The sequence below is a fragment of the Pristiophorus japonicus genome, chromosome 14 (genome assembly GCF_044704955.1).
Source record: "Pristiophorus japonicus isolate sPriJap1 chromosome 14, sPriJap1.hap1, whole genome shotgun sequence".
In the NCBI taxonomy this organism is placed as follows: Eukaryota; Metazoa; Chordata; class Chondrichthyes; family Pristiophoridae; genus Pristiophorus; species Pristiophorus japonicus.
Genome location: NC_091990.1, coordinates 25030156 through 25051693, shown reverse-complemented (window position 1 = coordinate 25051693; position 21538 = coordinate 25030156). Strand labels below are relative to the sequence as shown.

Below are 21538 nucleotides of genomic sequence, written 5' to 3'. Positions count from 1 at the left end.
GTCAGTTGGGCAAAACAGTGGCAAATGGAATTCAATTTGGAGAAGTGTGAAGTAATGCAATTGGGGAGGGCTAACAAGGCGAGGGAATAGACATTAATTGGTAGGACACTGAGAAGTGTAGAGGAACAAAGGGACCTTGGAGTGCATGTCCACAGATCCCTGAAGATAGCAGCCCAGGTAGATAAGGTGGTTCAGAAGGCATATGGAATACTTGCCTTCATTAACCGAGATATAGAATACAAGAGCAGGGAGGTTATGCTTGAACTGTATAAAACACTAGTTAGGCCGCAGCTGGAATACTACTGGTCACCACATTACAGGAAAGATGTGATTGCATTAGAGAGGGTACAGAGGAGATTTATGAGGATGTTGCCTGGACTGGAGAATTATAGCTGTGAGGAAAAATTGGATAGGCTGGGGTTGTTTTCTTTGGAACAGTGTATGCCGCGGGGAGACCTTACTGAGGTGTATAGAATTATGAGGGGCCTAGATAGACTGGATGGGAAGGGTCCATTTCCCTTAGCTGAGGGGTCAACAATCAGAGGCATAGATTTAAAATAATTGGTAGGAGGCTTAAGGGGGATTTGAGGGTAAATGTTTTCACCCAGAGGGTGGTGGGGGTATGGAACTTACTGCCTGAAAGGGTGGTAGAGGCAGAAATCCTTACCATTTTTAAAATGTACTTGGATGTGCACTTGAAGTGCCATAACCTACAAGGCTATGGACCAAGAGCTGGAACGTGGGATTAGGCTGGATAGCTCTTTGTCGGCCGGTGCGGATACGATGGGCTGAAATGGCCTCCTTCCGTGCTGTAAATTTCTGAGAGAACGGTGAGAGAGAGTATGTGAGATGTGAGGGAGAAAAAGAGAGGTAGGAGAGAGAGAGAATGAAAGAACTATACCAAGGTAAGAGCCAGGGCATGTGGAACTGTACCTTTGGGAGAGGCGAGAAGAGTATTAGAGAAATAAGAAAATAGTTCCATGAATATGAAGTCAAAATAAAAAGAAAAAAATGCCAGAAATCTCAACACCACTGTGCCACCACCACCCACTATTCTCCCAGCCACCACCCTGTCACACCACCATCCCACCCTCCACTCTCCCACCCTCCATGACCCCACCATCCACCACCATCCCCCCTCCACCATCCCACCCATCACCATCCCACTCTCCACTCTCCCACCCGTCGTGACCCCACCACCCATCACCACCCCACTCTCCACTCTCCCACCCTCCGTGACCCCACCATCCACCACCATCCCACCCTCCACTCTCCCACCCTCCGTGACCCCACCATCCCACCCTCCACTCTCCCACCCTCCGTGACCCCACCATCCACCACCACCCCACTCTCCACTCTCCCACCCTCCGTGACCCCACCATCCCACCCTCCACTCTCCCACCCTCCATGACCCCACCACCTATCACCATCCCACTCTCCACTCTCCCACCCTCCGTGACCCCACCACCCATCACCACCCCACTCTCCACTCTCCCACCCTCCGTGACCCCACCACCCATCACCACCCTACCCTTGGGTGACTAGGCAACTCTATTCTTTGTGTAGTCCTGGATACAGCTTTGGAAAAATGCAGTTGTGTTGCACTGGGGTTTAAACAGAATGATGTAACACTTAGGGAGGAAATAAGCAGCCAGGATTCCGAAGAGACTGAGCAGAGTAGCCAGGGCCTGGACCATGGGGAGATATTTTCTGAAGCCCGAGAGGATCACGAGCATGCAGCCGGCCCAGGAGGCGATGTACAGCACCATGCTGAAGGAGATATACTTCGCCTCGTTGTAATTCTTCGGCAAATCTTTCCCCAAGAAAGCAAAGACAAAGCAGAGCATGCTCAGAAGCCCGGTGTAAACAAAACCCGACAGGAACATCGAGAGGTCATTGTGGGTGGCGCACAATAGGATCATTTCTGTTTGAGAAAGGCTATAATTAATCACCGTCACTATGGGCTGTTGGACCATCCATACTGTACAATGGATGACGGAAAGGGATGTGCTTGCAAACACAAACACATACTGCCCATTGTATTTAACCCAATAATCATAGGCCTTGGGCAACTTGGTGGCCATTTTGAATATACAGACTATTTGAAACGATCTGACGAATATACATGCCAGACAGGCCGTGAAGCTCACAGTAAACAGTGGCCAACTCACTCTGCAGATCACATCGTTGGGCTTTCCGATAAAGGAGAACACACTACAGAAACCAGACGCCAAGGTGAGCAGCATAAGGAAACACAGCTTCCCTCCCGCTGCCTTGACAACCGGAGTGTTGAGGTAAACGACAAAGATCAGAGTGATCCCAGCCGTCAGTACGAGCCCGGTGCTTGACATCACTGACAACACAATGGAAATGGTGTTGTCCCACCGCAGGTAAGTCACAGACCTGTTGTAGCAGGTCGAGCTCTGCTCAGGTGACCACTGGTCCAAGGAACAGTCCGCACATTCTGTAAAACAACGACAGGGTTAGAGCTGCAACATCCGCTGTCTGCCTCTTACAGCACACTCCCTCCCCTCAAACATGCCACGTTTGGCTGTGAGCTTGCAGTGCAGAAGAGGCCATTCGGCCCATTGTGGCTGTGCCAGCTCTTTGCTCGAGCAGTCCAAACCTAAAGCCATTGTCCGTCTCTCCCCCCGCAGTCCTGTATCTTCCTGTTTCAAATATTGATTCGTTGTTCCTTTATAAGATGCAATGATCTCTACTTTAAACAATCCCTGCAGAAAAACATCCCAAACTCCAAAGCTCTCTCCCACACAGTAATCTGTTTGCTGGTGGCCCCGGTGAGTATTAGAGCGGGCAAATGTCTGAATCAGAATTCTCACATACCTTTTATTTTATTCAAGTGTCTCAGCGAGAAATTGGTCTTGTTAGCGGCCATTTTGGGACGCTACGAGTGCCCTTAGAGCTCCAAAATGGTGTCCGCAGCGCAAATGCACAGCTGTCGAGTGAATCGTGCCGGACACCATTTGGGTGCAGGCTGATTTGATGCCAATGTTGCTATTTTGGAGCTTAATGCTCCAGCGAACACCCTCTCTTCAGCTTGCACAGCTGAGCATGCGTTCAGCAATAGGAAGGAACACCACCAGTGCTATTTAAAGGAATCTTTAACTACTTACAGCTTAGTTGCTGGTTGATTTCTTCTCCCCGTTGCTGCGATTCTACAATTTTTTGGTGCTTTCGATAGCTGTTTGAAGTTGCAAAATTTGCAGGGAGTGCACTAGTAGGCATTTCCTTTGGAATAGAGCATGACTTGGAGAATGAGCAGAGGCCACGCTGAGCAGGACAAGCTGCTGGAAGAGGGAGGAGGAGGAGGGGGAGAAGGGCTCTCAGCAGGAGGCCATATCCACCCAGAGTGTACAGGGAGAAATTCTCCTGCCTGAACCTCAGTGACGAAGAAAGTGTGAGATGTCTGCACTTCAGTAATATGGTCGTCACTGAAATCTGCCCCCTGTTGCAGCCACAACTGCAACCTCGGAGCAGAGCAAGGTCGCATTGCCAGTGCCTGTGAAGGTCACCGTGGTGATTAACCTTTATGCGTCTTCCAGGCTGGAGCTGGTAATATTTGTGACATCTCACAGTTTGCTGTCTATTGTTGCGTGAGCGAGGTCACCGAGGCTCTCTAATCAAACAGAGCTGACTACATTTCATTCTCTCTTGCCAGAGACAAGCAGGTGGAGCGAGCACATGGCTTCATCAGGATTGCAGCCTTCCCCATTGTTGAAGTTTGCGTGTTGCCTGCATTGCAAACAATGGGTGCTGGGTAATCGCGCATTGCGATCCCTGCGCCTGTTTTCGGGGGCTATCCAATTTAGCCCCCTCTGGGTTTCTTTCACTCTGCTTTAGATAGTCAGTTTCCCCTCATACTGGGGTACAGCCTGCAGTGCTGGTTCCTGTTGGGGGCCAGTCTTGTAGTGCTGGCACCTGTTGGGGGACAGATCTTCAGTGCGGCCCTCTGCTGGGGTACAGTCCTACAGTGCTGGCTCCTGTTGGGGGTACAGTCCTACAATGCTGGCTCCTGTTGGGGGTACAGTCCTACAGTGCTGGCTCCTGTTGGGGGCACAGTCCTACAGTGCTGGCTCCTGCAGGGGGTACAGTCCTACTGTGTGGATTCCTTTTGACCCAGTGAGGAATGTTGGCCCGGGGAGGAATGTTGGCCCAGGGGAGGAATGTTGGCCGGGGGGGAGGAATGTTGACCCGGGGAGGAATGTTGGCCGGGGGAGGAATGTTGGCCGGGGGGAGGAATGTTGGCCCAGTGAGGAATGTTGGCCGGGGGGAGGAATGTTGGCCCAGTGAGGAATGTTGGCCGGGGGGGAGGAATGTTGGCCCAGTGAGGAATGTTGGCCGGGGGGAGGAATGTTGGCCCAGTGAGGAATGTTGGCCCGGGGGGAGGAATGTTGGCCGGGGGGGGGAATGTTGGCCCAGTGAGGAATGTTGGCCAGGAGGAGGAATGTTGGCCCAGTGAGGAATGTTGGCCGGGGGGAGGAATGTTGGCCCAGTGAGGAATGTTGGCCCGGGGGGAGGAATGTTGGCCCAGTGAGGAATGTTGGCTGGGGAGAGGAATCTTGGCCCAGTGAGGAATGTTGGCCGGGGAGAAAAATGTTGGCCCAGTGAGGAATGTTGGCCCGGGGAGAGGAATGTTGGCCCAGTGAGGAATGTTGGCCCGGGGGGAGGAATGTTGGCCGGGGGGGGGAGAATGTTGGCCCGAGGGGAGGAATGTTGGCCGGGGGGGAGGAATGTTGGCCCAGTGAGGAATGTTGGCCGGGGGGAGGAATGTTGGCCCAGTAAGGAATGTTGGCCGGGGGGGAGAATGTTGGCCGGGGAGAGGAATGTTGGCCGGGGGGAGGAATATTGGCCCAGTGAGGAATGTTGGCCGGGGGGAGGGAGGTTGGCCCAGTGAGGAATGTTGGCCGGAGGGAGGAATGTTGGCCCAGTGCGGAATGTTGGCCGGGGGGAGGAATGTTGGCCCAGTGAGGAATGTTGGCCGGGGGGAGGTATGTTGGCCGGGGGGGGGGGGGGGTATGTTGGCCGGGGGGAGGAATGTTGGCCGGGGGGAGGAATGTTGGCTGGGGGGAGGTATGTTGGCTCAGTGAGGAATGTTGGCCGGGGAGAGGAATATTGGCCCAGTGAGGAATGTTGGCCCGGGGAGGAATGTTGGCCCGGGGAGGAATGTTGGCCCGGGGAGGCATACCCACAAAAATTATTGGAACAGATTGATGGGGCCGCATCTTAACATCTCATCTGAAAGGCAACATCTCTGACAGTACAGCACTCCCTCCTTGCTCTGTTAGTCTAGATTAGGAGCTCAATTCATGGAGTGGAGCTTGAACCCACAACCTTCTGACTCGGGCAAGCTTATGACCAGCTGAGCCAAGCTGACACAGCCAACCAGAGGGAGTCAGGATGCGTTTACGATGCAGATACACACAGTGACTGGTGCAATTCTTCACCTTGTCATTAGCTTTCTGCCTCTAACACATTCTGCCATTACACTGTTACTTCAAGATGGAACGCCTTCTCCTGAATCAGAATAATGAAGTTCTACAAACCGGCATTGGTTTCGAAGGTTCCTGCAGGACAGTTTTCACACAAGAAGCAGCAGAGGTGAAACCCATTTTGTTTCTTCCTCTGGCCTGGTTCACATTCACCGCTGCAATTTGACGTAGGGATCTGTTTAAACAAGTAAACCAGTGGTCACTTTCTTGGGTGTAGGGCGATGTATGCAATGTACAGATTGCTGAACTGGTTTATTTCAGTATCATCTCACAGTGAGGGGGAGCTCAGCCCAAGGGCTTAGCATCGTCCTCGCTCGTTATCAATTTGTTTCTTTTGCTGAATCAGGAGGAAGGATACAGTGTGTACCATGACATTCGCAAGATTGATGCCTGGTCTAGGATCGCCAGCTCTGGTTGGACGTATTCCTGGAAGTTTCATCACATGACCTCCACCCTCCAAAACCCAGCCCCCACATCCCAGCCATTGGTTGCCCGACACGTCCATCCTCGCGGTGCCCCGCCTTCCTTCCCACAGCCAATTGGAAAGCAAAAAGTCTCTCATTACATTCTTGACTCTCAGTCAAACAGCCTTTTGCCCCCATCAGCAATATTATTTATAACTTAATAAACAAAAGTGTTCAAAGAAAATGAAAAAAAAACACAATTTATTTTCAATGTCCCTATGATTTTTCTCCCGGGTGTTGCTCACAGCAGTGTCCTGGAGATTAATCTTCAATTCCTGGAGATTGCAAGGCAATCCTGGAGGGCATGGTAACACTATCCTGGCTTTGAATCATTCGACCTGGTGAGGGGCTGATGTGTGTGTGTGTGTACAAACATAGAAACATAGAAACATAGAAAATAGGTGCAGGAGTAGGCCATTCGGCCCTTCTAGCCTGCACCGCCATTCAATGAGTTCATGGATGAACATTCAACTTCAGTACCCCATTCCTGCTTTCTCGCCATAGCCATTGATCCCCCTAGTAGTAAGGACCTCATCTAACTCCTTTTTGAATATATTTAGTGAATTGGCCTCAACAACTTTCTGTGGTAGAGAATTCCACAGGTTCACCACTCTCTGGGTGAAGAAGTTCCTCCGCATCTCGGTCCTAAATGGCTTACCCCTTATCCTTAGACTGTGACCTCTGGTTCTGGACTTCCCCAACGTCACATTGCTGGTAATAAATAGCACACACATAGTGAGTGATTAGATTCAGTATTGACCAGGCAGTTCTATCAACGATGGGACCTCCCACCCAACTAACCTGTCGCACAAATGAGCAGGAGGGAGCAGTCAGGTGCCAGACCCACCAATGTTCCCTCACTTTGGTTTGGGTTTAATTTATCTCACTTTTAAACATAACCCCAGCCCCAGGTGTTTAAATAGAGTTTTTGATACACCTCACACTTTTGAGAATATAACCACTAGGAGCAGGAGTAGGCCATTCGGCCCATCGAGCCTGCTCTGCCATTCAATAAGATCATGGCTGATCTGATCTTGGCCTCAATTCCACTTTCCTGCCTGGTCCCCATAACCCTTGACACTCTGGAGTTCAAAAATCTGTCTGTCCCCATCTTGGATATATTCAATGACCCACCCTCCACAGCTCTCTGGGGTGGAGAATTCAAAAGATTCACGACCCTCTGAGAGAAGTACTTCCTCCTCATCTCCATCTTAAATGGGCGACCCCTTATTCTGAAACTCTGCCCCCTAGTTCTAGATTCCCCAACAAGGGGAAACATCCTCTCTGCATCTACACTGTCAAGCCCCCTCAGAATCTTATATGTTTCAATAAGATCACCTCTCATTCTTCTAAACTCCAAAAAGTATAGGTCCAACCTACTCAACGTTCCCTCATAAGACAACTCCTTCATCTTAGGAATCAACCTCGTGAACCTTCTCTGAACTACCTCCAATGCAATTATAACCCTCCTTAAATAAGGAGACCAAAACTATATGCAGTACTCCACCAACGCCCTGTACAGTTGTATCAAGACTTCCCTATTTTTATACTCTATCCCCCTTGCAATAAAGGCCAACATTCCATTTGCCTTCTTAATTACTTGCTGTACCTGTATACTAACTTTTTGTGTTTCATGTACGAGGACACCCAGATCCCTCAGCACCACAGCATTCCGTAGTCTCTCTCTATTTAAATAATATTTTGCTTTTCTATTCTTCCTACCAAATTTTTCCACATTATATTCCATCTGCCAAATTTTTGTACACAGACTTAATTTATCTATATCCTTTGTAGATTCTTTGTATCCTCCTCACAACTTGCTTTCCCATCTATCTTCGTGTCATCAACAAATTTGGCTACAATACACTTGGTCTCCTCATCCAAGCCATTAATATAGATTGTAAATAGTTGAGGCCCCAGCACTGATCCTTGTGGCACCCCACTAGTTACAGTTTGCCAGCCTGAAAATTTCCCATTTATCCCATTTTGGACCATTAATCTCTCACCCACCCCCTTCCCTTCTGTCTTGCGTTTATAATGTCCCCGATAACCCTCTTTTGCATTTACTGTTGGCACAGCCCTGTCCTGCACATTTCACCTCGCTACCTCTCTCTCTCTCTCTCTCTCTCTCTCCTCCTTCAGCAGTTTGCTCAAACACTAGCTCTCTGAGCATGGGCAGCCTCGATCCTACTGCCTGCTCAGTGTCCATCACTTGCTCCGTATCTGCTGCAGGACCTTTCATTCCATGACGGGCCCTGTTCATTACAAGACTGACTCTGTTCATTACATGACGGATCCTGTACAAATGGAAGCTGTGGTTACGGAGCAGCCTCAGACTCGCCCCTACCCCGGCATACGAAGGGACGCAGATGGAGACAGGCATGATATTTGGCGAGAGGTGAGATTAAAGCCGACATGAATTAACGTGGGCTGTAGAAGGCAACTGCTGGCAGCTTTGGGTTGGAAATGGAAGAGCACGCTCACTGTAACCCAAGAATTCCAAGGTTAGAAGGGATAACTTACTGTCCCCGCTGCAGAATTCCATTTGATTAGGGATTCGTTGATGATCAGTCGGCCTGGGTTGGGTTTGTAGGATCCAATCACTTTCATGGACCTGCTTTCCATTTCGGTGTCCCACACAATTACTTCATAACCCATCGGAGGGTTTCCATTCTCATCGAAATAAATCGGGTTGTTGTGAAGGGTGAAATTTACTCTTTTCAAACCTTCCAGCAACTGAAAGAAAATACCATCATTAAAGTATGTCTAGTCCCTGTTAGTGGGACAGGCCTGAATAGAACCAAAGAGAAACCAGCTCTTCCATCAGGCTGGGAGCTCACCCAATGAATAACAGCATCACCTGCAGGACTCTGCTGAATACGTGTATGTGTGTGTGTGTGCGTGGCTGTTTGTGTGCGTCCACACTTGTACTTGTGTGTCTATGGACATGTGGATGCGTATGTATGTGAGAGTTTGTATATATGAATATGCAAAATTACGGGCTGGAAAAGACCAGCAGGCCATCAAGCCTGCCCGACACTCATGGTGGCCGGAGAATCATGCCTAGATATTTCTTCATTCACCCTCCACCCTTCTCCCTGCAGCTGTGTAAACTCCTTGGGAAGGCAACAAAACAGACAAAAAGCCCAGGGCCAATAAGGGGAAAAAAATTAATGTATGCAAAACACGTCCTTGTGTGTCTGTGTATGTGAGAGCATGTCCTTGCACACACATGTGTTTGTGTGTGTGTATGTGAGAGCATGTCCATGCACACACATGTGCTTGTATGTCTGTCAGTCTGTGTCGATGCACACACATGTGCTCATATATCTGTGTATGTCAGTGTGTGTCCAGGGGCTTGTGTATCTCTGTAGGTCTATGCATGTCCAGGCACACATGTCCTTGTGTGTCTGTGACCCAAAGACCTTACACAATCGGTGACTCAAGCTTGAAAACAGTTTTTCTCCTGGCAAAGTCCTGGCCTCAGTGACTGGTGTGAGTTTGCTAATCTGAGCTGGAGCAGCAGTGAGAGATGAAAAGGCTTGCAGTGCCCTGTGCTGGATGTAATCAGCAGCCTTTCCCGCTCCTGGTTACTGACCAGTGACCCCTGCTGGAAAGTGCGTGAATGTCAGGTGAGGCCCTGCTACAATGGCCTCCATCAACAAACATCCTACTGACAATTACTGTCCAGGCTTACAGACTAGGATGCGGTAGTGTGTCGTGGTTATGTTAATGGACTAATAATCCGTGAGTTCAGATCCCACAACGGCAGTTTGAGAATTTGAATTCAGTTTTTAAAATCTGGAAATAAAACTCTGGTATCAGTTAAAGTGAAACTGTTGGATTGTCCTCAATTAAAATGAACTGGCTCATTAATGTTCTTTGGGGAAAGAAACCTTCTGTCCTTACCTGGTCTGGGTATATATGTGACTTCAGTCCCACACGTAACATAAGAACATAAGAAATAGGAGCAGAAGTAGGCCATACGGCCCCTCGAGCCTGCTCCGCCATTTAATACGATCATGGCTGATCCAATCATGGACTCAGGTCCACTTCCCATAACCCCTTATTCCCAATGTGATTGATTAGTAACTGCCCTCTGTGTGACCTAGCAAGACAATCAGTTGTATCAAACCATTCCCCACTGAATGGCACTGTGGGAGCAACTTTACTGCATGGACTGCAACGTTCAAGACAAAGGCCCACCATCACCTCACAAAGACAACTAGGGATGGGCAATAAATGGCAACCTTACCAGCGATGCCCACATCCCGACAACTAATTTTTAACAACCATAAAAGTTAACCATTCCCCAGCCAGCGTCTGTACTTTCAAGGAGCAGAGAGAGAGAGAGAAAGAGGGTTATCAACATTGTTCTCAGTAAAGTAACATGTGTACTGCTGACCTGAGATGGTAAGAATGTTGTAGACTTGTCACAGGATCCCGAGTCACACTTCAGGAGCAGATGTAGAGTATGAGCCACAGCGTACATGGCAGCATACACGTTAAAGGATACACTCCAGACTGAAGGTCCCAGTATAGTCTGAACACTGGCGGAAGTGAAGTGTTGACATTCGGTGCAGATCTGAGCGCAGTTCCCCTGGCTGTAGATCTTGCTGTTTGCTGCGTTCCTCGCTGAGGTTAAATGATCCTGATCCATCGCTGGATTCTGGGCAGCAATTGCTTTTGCTAAAAAATCTCCAAAACCGGGCATTTGTCCTTGTTTGACCGCGATGCCCAGGAAAGTGCCAATCTTTTCAATATTCGGTATTTCTGAAGTGAGTCGTTCCTCAGAAATAGACTCACTTACAATCCAGATTTTACCCGTGACATTCTCATTGACCGCTGCGCTAAAGAATATTTTAGCATTGTTGAAACTAGAAAATACGATTGTCACATTGACTCTACTGAAGTTGATGCGGTTGATCATTTCAATGGTTTCTTGCTCTGATGCAGTTCCTGAAGCTTGGATTATGCCCTGGTGAGCCACGCAGATCCCCCTCTCAGAAGCTAACTCTACCACCCTGCGCTTTCCATTTTGTCCATATTGATTCGCGCTCGCAATAACAGAAATCCAGTTCCAGCCAAACCGCTGCACTAATAAAACCATCGCCTCTGCTTGATTGTTATCACTTGGAATGGTCCGGAAAAATGATGAGAAACGCGCTTTGTCACTCAGCTCCTCACTGGAGGCACCATAGCTGATCTGGAATGGATAACATCGTGACTTAAACCTTCTGACGAAACAAGGCCAGAATCACAGATGAACCAACAGAGCCTTTTATAGCCAACATTTTTCAGTCGCCAAAGATTGCACCACTGGCACACAATAGATCTTACCACCATTCAGCATTAATTTGGCTTCATATATCCATGAATCATAGAATGATACAGCACAGAAGGAGGCCATATGGCCATCTTACCAGTGCCGGCACTTTGAAAGAGCGATTCAATTAGTCCCACTCCCCCTGCTCTTTCCCTTAGCCCTGATTTTTTTTTCAAGTATTTATCCAATTTCTTTTTAACAGTTATTATTGAATCTGCTTTCACCACCCTTTCAAGCAGTGCATTCCAACTTACTCATAAAAATTGTTTCCTCGTGTAGCCTCTGCTTCTTTCGCCAATTCCTTCAATCTGTGTCCTCTGGTTACCCGCTCTCCTCCCAGTGGAAACAGTTTCTCCTTATTTACTCTATCAAAACCCTTGATGATTTTGAACATCTCTATCAAATCTGCCCGGAACTTTTTCTGCTTTAAGGAGAACAACCCCAGTTGTTCTATGAACACGCTCTGTATCCATGGCCATGGAAAATCTCTGCTCGAGTTTCCCCTAATCATTGCCCCCACGAGAAAATTCGAAGGCAGGTGCGAAAGACACGAAACAGATGGACAGGGAAAGAATAAAAACAGAAAATGCTGGAAATCTCAGCAGGTCAGGCAGCGTCTGTGGAGAGGAAGCAGAGTTAACGTTTCGGGTCGATGACCCTTCGTCAGAATTGCAGAGTGTTCGATAAGAACAGATTCTTAACAAGCACTGAAAGCGGGAGGGGAGAAAGAACAAAAGGGAAGGTCTGTGATAGGTTGGAAGACAGGAGAGATTAGAGAGACAAAAGGGATGACGGCCCAAATTCAAATGGTAATGCCAGGAGTTAGAAGCACATTCGTTGAGATAGGGTGTGAATGGCGGGATAATGACCAATTGCCATTAGAGACAAGGAGAAAAAAAGAAACAGTCTCTGAGGGGGGAGGGGAGGGGGGAAGTGAGCTAAAGATTGGCAGCGGTTATGCTCTGAAATTTTTGAACTCGATGTTGCATCCAGAAGGCTGTAAAGTGCATAAACGAAAGATGAGGTGCTGTTCCTTGAGCTTGCGTTGAGCTTTGTTGGAACAGTGTAGGAGACCGAGGACAGAGAGGTCAGAGTGGGAATGGAGTGGAGAATAAAGTGACAGGCGACGGGAAGCTCAGGGTCACACTTGCGGAGATGCTCTGCAAAGCAGTCACCCAATCTACGTTTAGTCTCCCCAATGTAGAGAGAAAGACCATCCCATTGAGTGTGTGACTTTCAGCTGTGCTGCAACCAGGAACACAGCCCCTCATGGTTCCCCACAGCAGCGCTGGTATCAGAGTGTCACAGCAGATGCTGCAGTGTGTAGGTTATCAGTATTTCGTATTGAGGGGTGGAGTCAGGAATCCATGGTCTGGCAAGGCAGGGCTCTAAACAAATGTTGACGTTCAGAGTGAAATAATGAATCTATATAGTGACCTGTTCAGCACTATTGATCATTAACTTGTAAAACTTCAGCCACCCTATAAAAGATCCCCACAGTGATTAAAGTGCTGTCTGTCGAGCAGCACAAGAGTCAGAGACTGCAATCAGCATCGTGCACAAAATAAATAAGCCGTGAAGCCTGCCCTCGGCCTCTTCTGCCTCATTGCCATCCTGATGTTCAAGAATGCGATAAGTATCAAACACTCAGTCAATAACTTCGCAAATCTTTCCTCAATTCTTTTTTCTCTACTTTACTCCGCGTGTACCTCCCCCACCCACGCTCTGCTCAAAGTGCAGCGTATCCCCGGGTCTCTCAGTCCCGTGGGCATTGGCCGCCCGCTGGTACCAGCTGCACGTTGAGGGAGTGGAATCCCTTTCGCTTCAGGAACAAGGCACAGTTGACATGAAGCACACGCAAAGCAATGTGCGTGCAGTTAATGGCTCCCTGCTCCATGGGGAAGCCTGCAATCCTTGCAAAACCTCATACTCACTCTACCTGCTTGTCCCAGTGGAGAGGGAATGAAATGAAATTATCTCTCTTTGTATAGAGATACACTGCTAACTGTGAGATGTTGCTAAAATCTCCAGCAGCAGCCCAAAAGGAGCCAGACGCATAAAAACTCATTGGCCACAGTCACCTTCACAGCCACTGGCAATGTGGTCCTTGCCCTGCTCTGAGGTTGTTGGCAGGTTTCAGTGACGATCTCCTTAATGAAGCACAGTCCTAGTTAAGCCAAAGTTAGAGTACTGTGTGCAGTTCTGGTCACCACATTACAGGAAGGATGTGATTGCACTGGAGAGGGTACAGAGGAGATTGACGAGAATGTTGCTGGGAGTGGAGAATCTTAGCTCTGAGATTGGATAGGCTGGATTTGTTTTAATTGAAACAGAGGAGGCTGAGGGGAGACCTCGTTGAGGTGAATAAAATTATGAGGGGCCTAGATATAATGGATAGAAAGAGCCTATTTCGCTTAGCAGAGGGGTCAACAACCAGGGGGCATAAATTTAAAGTAATTGGTAGAATGTTTAGAGGGGATCTGAGGGGAAATTTCTTCACTTAGGGGGTGGTAGAGGCAGAAACCCTCACCACATTTAAAAAGTACTTGAATGTGCACCTGAAGTGCTGTGGCCTGCAGGGCTTTGGACCTAGAGCTGGAAAGTGGGATTAGGCTGGATAGCCTCTTGTTGGCTGTCATGGACACGATGGGTTGAAATGGCCTCCTTCCATACTTTAATTTCTATGATTCTATGATTCAAGACATCTCAAACATCGGTCGTCGCAGAAGTTCAGTTAAGAGAGAGAATTGCTCCCTGAACTCCCTGAGTGGATATGGCCTACTGCGGAGAACCCTTCGCCCTCCCCTCCTCTTCCTTTTCCAGCAGCTTGTCCTGCTCTGCGTGGCCTCTTTTCAGTCTCCCAGTCATGCTCAATTCCAAGAGGAAGGTTCACTAGTGTGCCCATGCCTGTGAACATCTGCTCTGTGCAGAAGCCTTGAAGTCAGCAAAAAAGTACCTCAGCACCTGCCACACCACTCCCTGCACACTGTTGAAACTTAAAACTATAGAAAGCGCCCAAAACATATAGAATTTCAAGCAACAGCCAGAAGAAGTAAAGGAGCAAATAACCTGTAAGTAGGTGATGATACCTTTAAATAACGCTGGTGGGGGTCCTTCATGCTGCTTAACGTCGCATTCAGCTGTGCGAGGCTAAGAGAGGGGGTTGGCTGGAGCGTGGAGCTCCAAAATGGCAGTGCTGGCATCAAATCAGAATTGCACACTGATTGATGTCATGATCTGCCTGCTCTGCATGCTTTCGCTGGGCGTTAGGTGCGAGCACGCTAACCCCTTCACCAATATGGCGTCCGGTGCACTTTGCAAATGCCATTTTGGAAATTTAAACCCAAAAACGGCACCACCAAGCCCAATTTGGCCCCTTGGTCCTCGATGTATTACTCCATCAATGTCCCTGTGTCAAGTCATGTCTTAAATGACTATCAGAAAACCACAATCTTTCAACGCTCTCCAATACATTTCAGTAATGTTCATAGTCAAGGACACTGGCTTCAATTTCCAAGGAGAATTGAATGGAGTGTGATCGTAAAACACTGGTAACAATTCCGGAATCCCATGTAAGAGAAGGGAATCAGTGCAGTCAACCGCCCTGAAGCAGTGGCTCTGATCATGAAAGAGTTCAGTTGTTGGGAACCTACCTGCGGAATATGGAACAGATGAAGAATGCTTGCAATGGCTGCCGCGCTGTCAGACCCCCACGGACCGAGCACGGCTGAGACCCCCGGCCGGCAGCTGCGGAGACCATGGCATGGCTTGGCTCCCCACCGTGAGTTGCCCAACACAAAGTCGAGCGCTGCCTGGATGTTGATCGAGGAGACGCAGTTGTCAAAGATATGGTAGCCCAGAGTGACATTCGGTAGGAGCTCACTCGAGTTATTTATCTCTTCCACAGCAAACCTCATCGCTTGAAACTGACGATAGCCGGCCGCTAAAAAGCTAACGGAGAGAAGGAGAAAAAGAAGAATTTTAACGGCGCTTATTATGTCTTTAGGTTTTCCGAAAACGCTACAGAGCCAATGCTTTGATGTTTGAAATGTAGCCGTTCTTGTTATCTGGGCAAACACGGTTACCAAATTGCACACAGCAAGATGCATCAGCAGTTTACCAGTTTCGATGATCTTAGTTGAGGGATGCATGTTGGCAACTAGAGAATTTCTTCCTGTTCTTCCAATAGTGCCGTGGGATCTTTTATGTCCACCGAGAGGGCAAACGGGGCCTCGGTATAACGTCACATCTGAAAGACTGCTCCTCCGAAAATGCTGCACTCCCTCAGCACTGGCACTGGGGTTTCCACCTGAAATTTGTACTCAAATCCCTTGAATGGGGCTTGAATCCACGAACTTCTGACTCAGAAGTGAGAGCGCTACCCATTGAGCGAGCTGAGAGACTTCTGCTCATGTTGGTGGGAAACAATTTCAAGGACAATCCAACACCCTGAAGAGAACAATTGGACTGTTGGGCATCAGTAACAGCAGGCACCGGACTCTGTACATGAATGTGTTCATGTGTTCATTACTCATGTTGCATTGTGTGGGTTCAACCTCCAGTGATGAGCTTGGTGTTTGACTGATTATTGAGTGGAGCTCTGAAGATGCAATAACAGCTCATGAACACTCAACATGACTGAAATTCTCTGTTATATTAGTAGATAAGGACCTATACTGAGGTTTGGGGTGGCGGGGGTGGGGGGGGGTGGGGTGGTGGTGGTTACAGGATACTGCTACCGACAGTGTGTACAGGACAGAGTAAACTGGGTGGGTGAATTACAGACGAGCAGTGCTGAGACTGGTGGGGAGGATACAGGGTGCAGTGCCTACACTGGTGGGGAGGATACTGGGTACAGTGCCTACACTGGTGGGGAGGATACTGGGTACAGTGCCTACACTGGTAGGTGTGATACTGGGTGCAGTGCCTACACTGATGGGGATGATACTGGGTGCAGTGCCTACACTGGTGGGGGTGATACTGGGTGCAGTGCCTACACTGGTAGGTGTGATACTGGGTGCAGTGCCTACACTGATGGGGAGGATACTGGGTACAGTGCCTACATTGATGGGGATGATACTGGGTACAGTACCTACACTGGTAGGTGTGATACTGGGTACAGTGCCTACACTGGTAGGTGTGATACTGGGTGCAGTGCCTACACTGGTGGGGGTGATACTGGGTGCAGTGCCTACACTGGTGGGGGTGATACTGGGTGCAGTGCCTACACTGGTGGGGAGGATACAGGAGAGCAGTGCCTATACCAGGAGACATGGTGCCTCAGCACTGGCACTGGGGTTCCAGCCTGGAGTCCCTTGTCAGACAGCGTGAGATACAACGATTCTTCCCTCACAGAAATGCTACAACTTAATATTCAGCTCAATGCCCCCCTCCCCCCCCCCCCCCCCCCCACACACCCCTCAGTTACAGAGGTTCATGGGACAGAACTGGACATGTCTCAGCTCATATATTAAACCCTCTGAATATTCACAATTAAACAAAGGCAATCCCGTGCACACAATTTCTCAGCCCAGAATGGTATTTTTTCTGCCTCCCTCACTCTGATAGTTGGCTGGGTGAATTTTACCAACACTCTCACTACTCTTTCTTTTGAACTTTAATTTCTTGTCTCCTATTCTCTCCCCCAACCCCCTGCCCTCCCCTGAAGCCACTCACTCTCCCAGGGGTACAGGTGCAATGGTCACCTGCTGTCCTCCACTACCTTGGCTAAGTGATCATTCATTATGTGTGAGTGTTAGGCCGTGCAGAGCATCATGGCCAGATTTGGCCCAGTCCTCACCCCTTACACTTAGAACATAGGAACAGGAGGAGGCCATTCAACCCTTCAAAGCTGTTCCACCAATCAATTAGATCGTGGCTGATCTGTGTCTTAACTCCATCTACCTGCCTTGGTTCCATAACCCTTCACCCTGAGTAAATAAAGAGAAACTGTTTCCAGTGGCTGAAGTGTCAATAACCAGAGGGCACATATTCAAGATGATTGGCATAAGTTGCAATAGCAGGCTTCAAAAGGCAATTGGTTAATACTTGAAGGGTTGCAGATTCGATGGGCTGAATGGATGCCTTCTGTGCTATACTATTCTATGATTCTGTGCTATGAATACCCTTGCCCAACAAAAATCAATGAATCTCAGTTTAAAAATTTTCAGTTAACCCCCAGTCTCAACAGCTTTTTTGGGAAGAGAATTCCAGATGTGCCTCCACTTTGTGTGAAGAATTGCTTCCTGACATCACCCCTGAACAGCCTAGCTTTAGTTTAAAAGTTATGCCCCCTTGTTCTGGACTCCCCCCACCACAGGAAACAGTTTCTCTCTATCTACCCTATCAAATCCTTTAATCATCTTAAACACCTCAATTAGATCAGCTCTTAATCTTCTATACTCAAGGGAATACAGCCTAGTCTAGGCAACCTATCCTCATTATGAAACCCTTTTAGCCCTGGTATCATTCTGGTAAATCTGTACTGCACCCGCTTCAAGACCAATATATCCTTCCAGCAATGCGGTGCCCAGAACTGAACACAGTGCTCTAAATGGGGTTTAACCAGAGCTTTCTATAACTGTAACATAACATCCATCACTTTGTATTCCAGTCCACTTGGGATTGAGGCAGTAGCCTTTTAAATTATGTTTTGTACCTATCCACTAGGTTTAGTGATTTCTGTACTTGAACCCCTAAATCTCTTTAATCATCCATCTACGAGGGGTTATTTGTCATGCTCAGCTAGTGTCCCAGTGGAGATCAGCTCGCTCAACACAGATTCGGGATTGAACCCGCGACCTGCTGGTCTCAATCATTTGAAGTTTACTAAAACAGACAAGTTTACTCGAAGGGTCTGGTAATGTAATGGTTATGTTACTGGATGAATAATCCAGAGAATGCGAGCTCCCTGCCAGTTAAAAAAAAAATTTGGAAATAAAAAGCAGTAAAAATGACCAGGAAGCTGTTGGATTGTCGTTAAAAACCCAACTGCTTCACAAATGCCCTTTAGGGAAGGAAACTTGCCATATTTACCCAGTCTAGCAATATGTGGCTCCAATCGCACACCAATGTAGTTGACTCTTAACTCTTAACTGGCCAAGCAAACAACTCAGTTGTAACAAACTGCTACACCATCATCTTCGCAGGGCAATTAACAATGGGAAATGAATGCCGGCCTTGCCAGCGACGCCCACATCCCAAGAATGAATTAAAAAGAAGAGCTTCTTACTTTATACATTTAGGAATTTCAGGCCTGTCTGGAATATCTTGCGCACCAGTGTGAATGAAAAACAAGCCACCAGTAATGTAATCTCCAGGCAACTCAAACTCTCTCCAAGGCCTGCCTAAGTCTCCTCCTTCGGTCCCACAGTGACCCGGTGCATGGACAGACACAACAAGTAACACAATGAGCAGCATTGTTAATCAGTAGACACCATTCACTCAGCCGCTGATATTAACATCCAGAGTCCAATGACGGGCAAAAAGAAAATCTACTCATTTAATAATGGAACATTTGCAAATTTTCTGCGAACTACAAACAGACAGGTAATTATGCAAACATGGCATAGCCACCTACAGCAACCTGAATCCAGCTCTAACTCACCAAGACCAACCCCATCTTAACCATTTGCTCACCATACTCCTCAACCCCTTGCCTCTCCAGGAGGATATATCATTAACTCGAGGCCGTTCATACTGTCCCTTTCAATGGCCTCCCCATTCCACAACTCTGCTACATTTTGAGTGAAAAGTTCGTCCTGTTTCTCTCGGGAAGGATGAGGACAGGAGTCATTAATGGCAGAAACTTCCTGACCCAACAACTTGGCTGACCTGTTACCGGGCTAGACTCTTCCTAACGGGCAAAGTTTCCAAAAACCAATATTTGTGTAACTAATGATTCACCCATAGTCAAAGCACAAGGAAGGAATATAGGAACAGGAGGAGATCATTCAGCCTCTTGTGCCTGTTCCACCAATCAATTAGATCATGGCTGATCTGTATCTCAACAGCATCTACTCGTTCCATAATCCTTAATACGCTTATCCAACAAAAATCTATCAATCTCAGGTTTGACATTTTAAATTGATCCCCAGCCTCAACAGCTTTCCAGATTTCCATTCCCCTTTGTGTGAACAAGTGCTTCCTGACATCACCCCTGAATGGCCTCTCTCTAATTTTAAGGTTATGCCCTTTGTTCTGGACTCCCCACCAGAAATAATAGCTTCTCTCTATTTACCGTATCAAATCCTTCACCTTCTTAAAGACTTGAATTAGATCACTGCTTAACCTTCTACAACCATAGGGGATAGACAAGAAATATAATGAACAGCCCCTTCAAGAGCTCGATCTTGGGAGTGCAACAGGTCCTGGGGGTAGAATCCATGAGGCACTGACTGCCCGCGGCTCAGCTATCCATGCACCCCCATTAACACAGGTGGGATTCTATATGTTTTGTTGCAGTTCTGGTATGGTTCTCAGTTTATTGCGAGCAGGCCGGCAACATGGACTAGATCAGGTGCACAACCACCAATCGTTGACATTCAGAGTGAGCGTTCTGTGATCCAGCCTCTATTCGTGCTTGCTCCAGGAACAGATGATTTTCCAATCCTTTATAATTGCTCCATTTGTACCATGATTCATTCTGACATCCCTTCACTCACCACTGTGACAGTAGACGGATCCCCCCTGCCCTAGCCCTGAACACACATCTTTCTTTAGTTTCTCTTCTATCCTCCCCTCATGCCCTCTCTGAGCTCATCTCGCTCATGAGACACACTTCCTGTTTCCTTGGCCGTATTCCGAACTGCTGACCACCCAAATTTCTTTCCTGACCTCCGATCTAGTTGATATTTTTAATGGTTCCCTCTCCTCTGGTACTGTCCACCTCCCCATCATATCTACTGTCACTAATCGCCACCTCAAAAAAAACACTCTTGACTCCTCTGTCCTTGCAAACTATCACCCCATCTTCAACCTTCCTTTCTTCTCTCAAGCTCTTCAACATGTTGTCGCCTTCCAAATTCATGCGCATCCTTCCCACAGCTTTGTATTTGAACCTCCCCAACCAGGTTTCTGCTCCTGCCACAGCACTGAAACTGACCTAATCAAAGTTACAAATGACATCCTATGTGACTGTGACCATGGTACCCAATCCCACCTCATCCTGTCTGCAACCTTTGGCACGGTTGACCACACCATCCTTGTCAAATGTCTCTCCTCCATGGTCCTGCATTGTGGGACTGTCCCCGCCTTTGATTTGTCACGCTGCTTGTCTGACATCCAGTATTAGATGAGCAGGAATTTCCTCCAATTAAATATTGGTAAGACTGAAGCCAATGTCTTTGTCCCCCACCACTAACTCCATTCCCAATCATTGACTCCATCCCTCTCCTTGGCCAGTGTCTGAGGCTGAACCATTTGAAACCGCAGCATCCTATTTTATCATGAGCTGTGGTTCTGACCCCATATCCTCTCCATCACCAAGACCGTCTACTTCCAATCCATAATATTGTTCGTCTTCAACCCAGCCTCAGCCCATGTGCTGCTGAAACCCTCATCGGTGCCTTTGTTACCCTCTAGACTCGACTATTCCAATGCAGTCCTGGAAGGCCTTCGACCTTCCACCTTCTGTAAACTTTAGCTCATCCAAAACTCTGCTGCCCATATCCTAACTCCCGTTCACCCATCACCTCTATGCTCGCTGGTCTACATTGGCACATTGTCCAACAACGCCGCAAATTTAAAATTCTCATCCTCATGTTCCAAATTCTCCATGGCCTCGCCCCCTCCCACCCTCTGTATGACCTAGAATCAACTTACCTGCAAGTTGGATGTATCCCGTTACGTAGCACTGGGAGGGGAGGGGGGGAATCCCTCAATTATTTTAGTTGTGCACTTTAAATAAATGCCCACTGCAAGGGGTGTCACATTTCAAAATTCATTTTTTTCACCCCTTTTTTTGGTGGGGGTGGGGGGTGGTTTGGGGAATCCCTCATGCAGCTGAACACACATTCAGCTGTGCGTGTTTAAGAAAGGGCATTGAATGGAGTGGCAACATGGAAAACGGCAGGTAGTGCATTATGTCAGTGCTACACTCTGCATACTGTTGCTGCACGAATGTACTGCCCACTCTATCGCCCTCACCAAGCTAGTGAACAGTTTGAGCCACGTCAGAAGTTGGTGAAAGTGAGGCGGACACTATTTTTTAAAAAATGGCCATAACTGTCATGTATTCA

The 21538-nt window shown here is 48.0% G+C and overlaps 1 protein-coding gene across 1 annotated transcript; it reads right to left on the bottom strand.

The window, feature by feature from the left end:
• Positions 1 to 1541: 1541 nt before the first annotated feature.
• Positions 1542 to 20967, bottom strand: LOC139279575 (taste receptor type 1 member 1-like). Its single transcript, XM_070898698.1, has 6 exons — positions 20876 to 20967; positions 14954 to 15251; positions 10380 to 11180; positions 8498 to 8710; positions 5565 to 5685; positions 1542 to 2464 (listed from the first exon to the last, which is right to left on the bottom strand). The coding sequence occupies exons 1-6, from the start codon at positions 20965 to 20967 to the stop codon at positions 1542 to 1544; spliced, it is 2448 nt and encodes an 815-aa protein (XP_070754799.1).
• Between the last annotated feature and the right edge of the window lie 571 nt (positions 20968 to 21538).

What these genes read in the sequence shown, in the direction of transcription:
- LOC139279575 (XM_070898698.1), bottom strand. Translation starts at nt 20,967, where the DNA reads ATGGGCAGCAGAGTTTTGGATGAGCTAAAGTTTACAGAAGGTGGAAGG. An exon ending in GGAATAGTCGAGTCTAGAGG is followed by an intron (nt 15,252 to 20,875) that starts GTAACAAAGGCA and finishes TCTCTCCGTTAG; the next exon opens with CTTTTTAGCGGCCGGCTATC. An exon ending in ATCTGTTCCATATTCCGCAG is followed by an intron (nt 11,181 to 14,953) that starts GTAGGTTCCCAA and finishes TATCCATTCCAG; the next exon opens with ATCAGCTATGGTGCCTCCAG.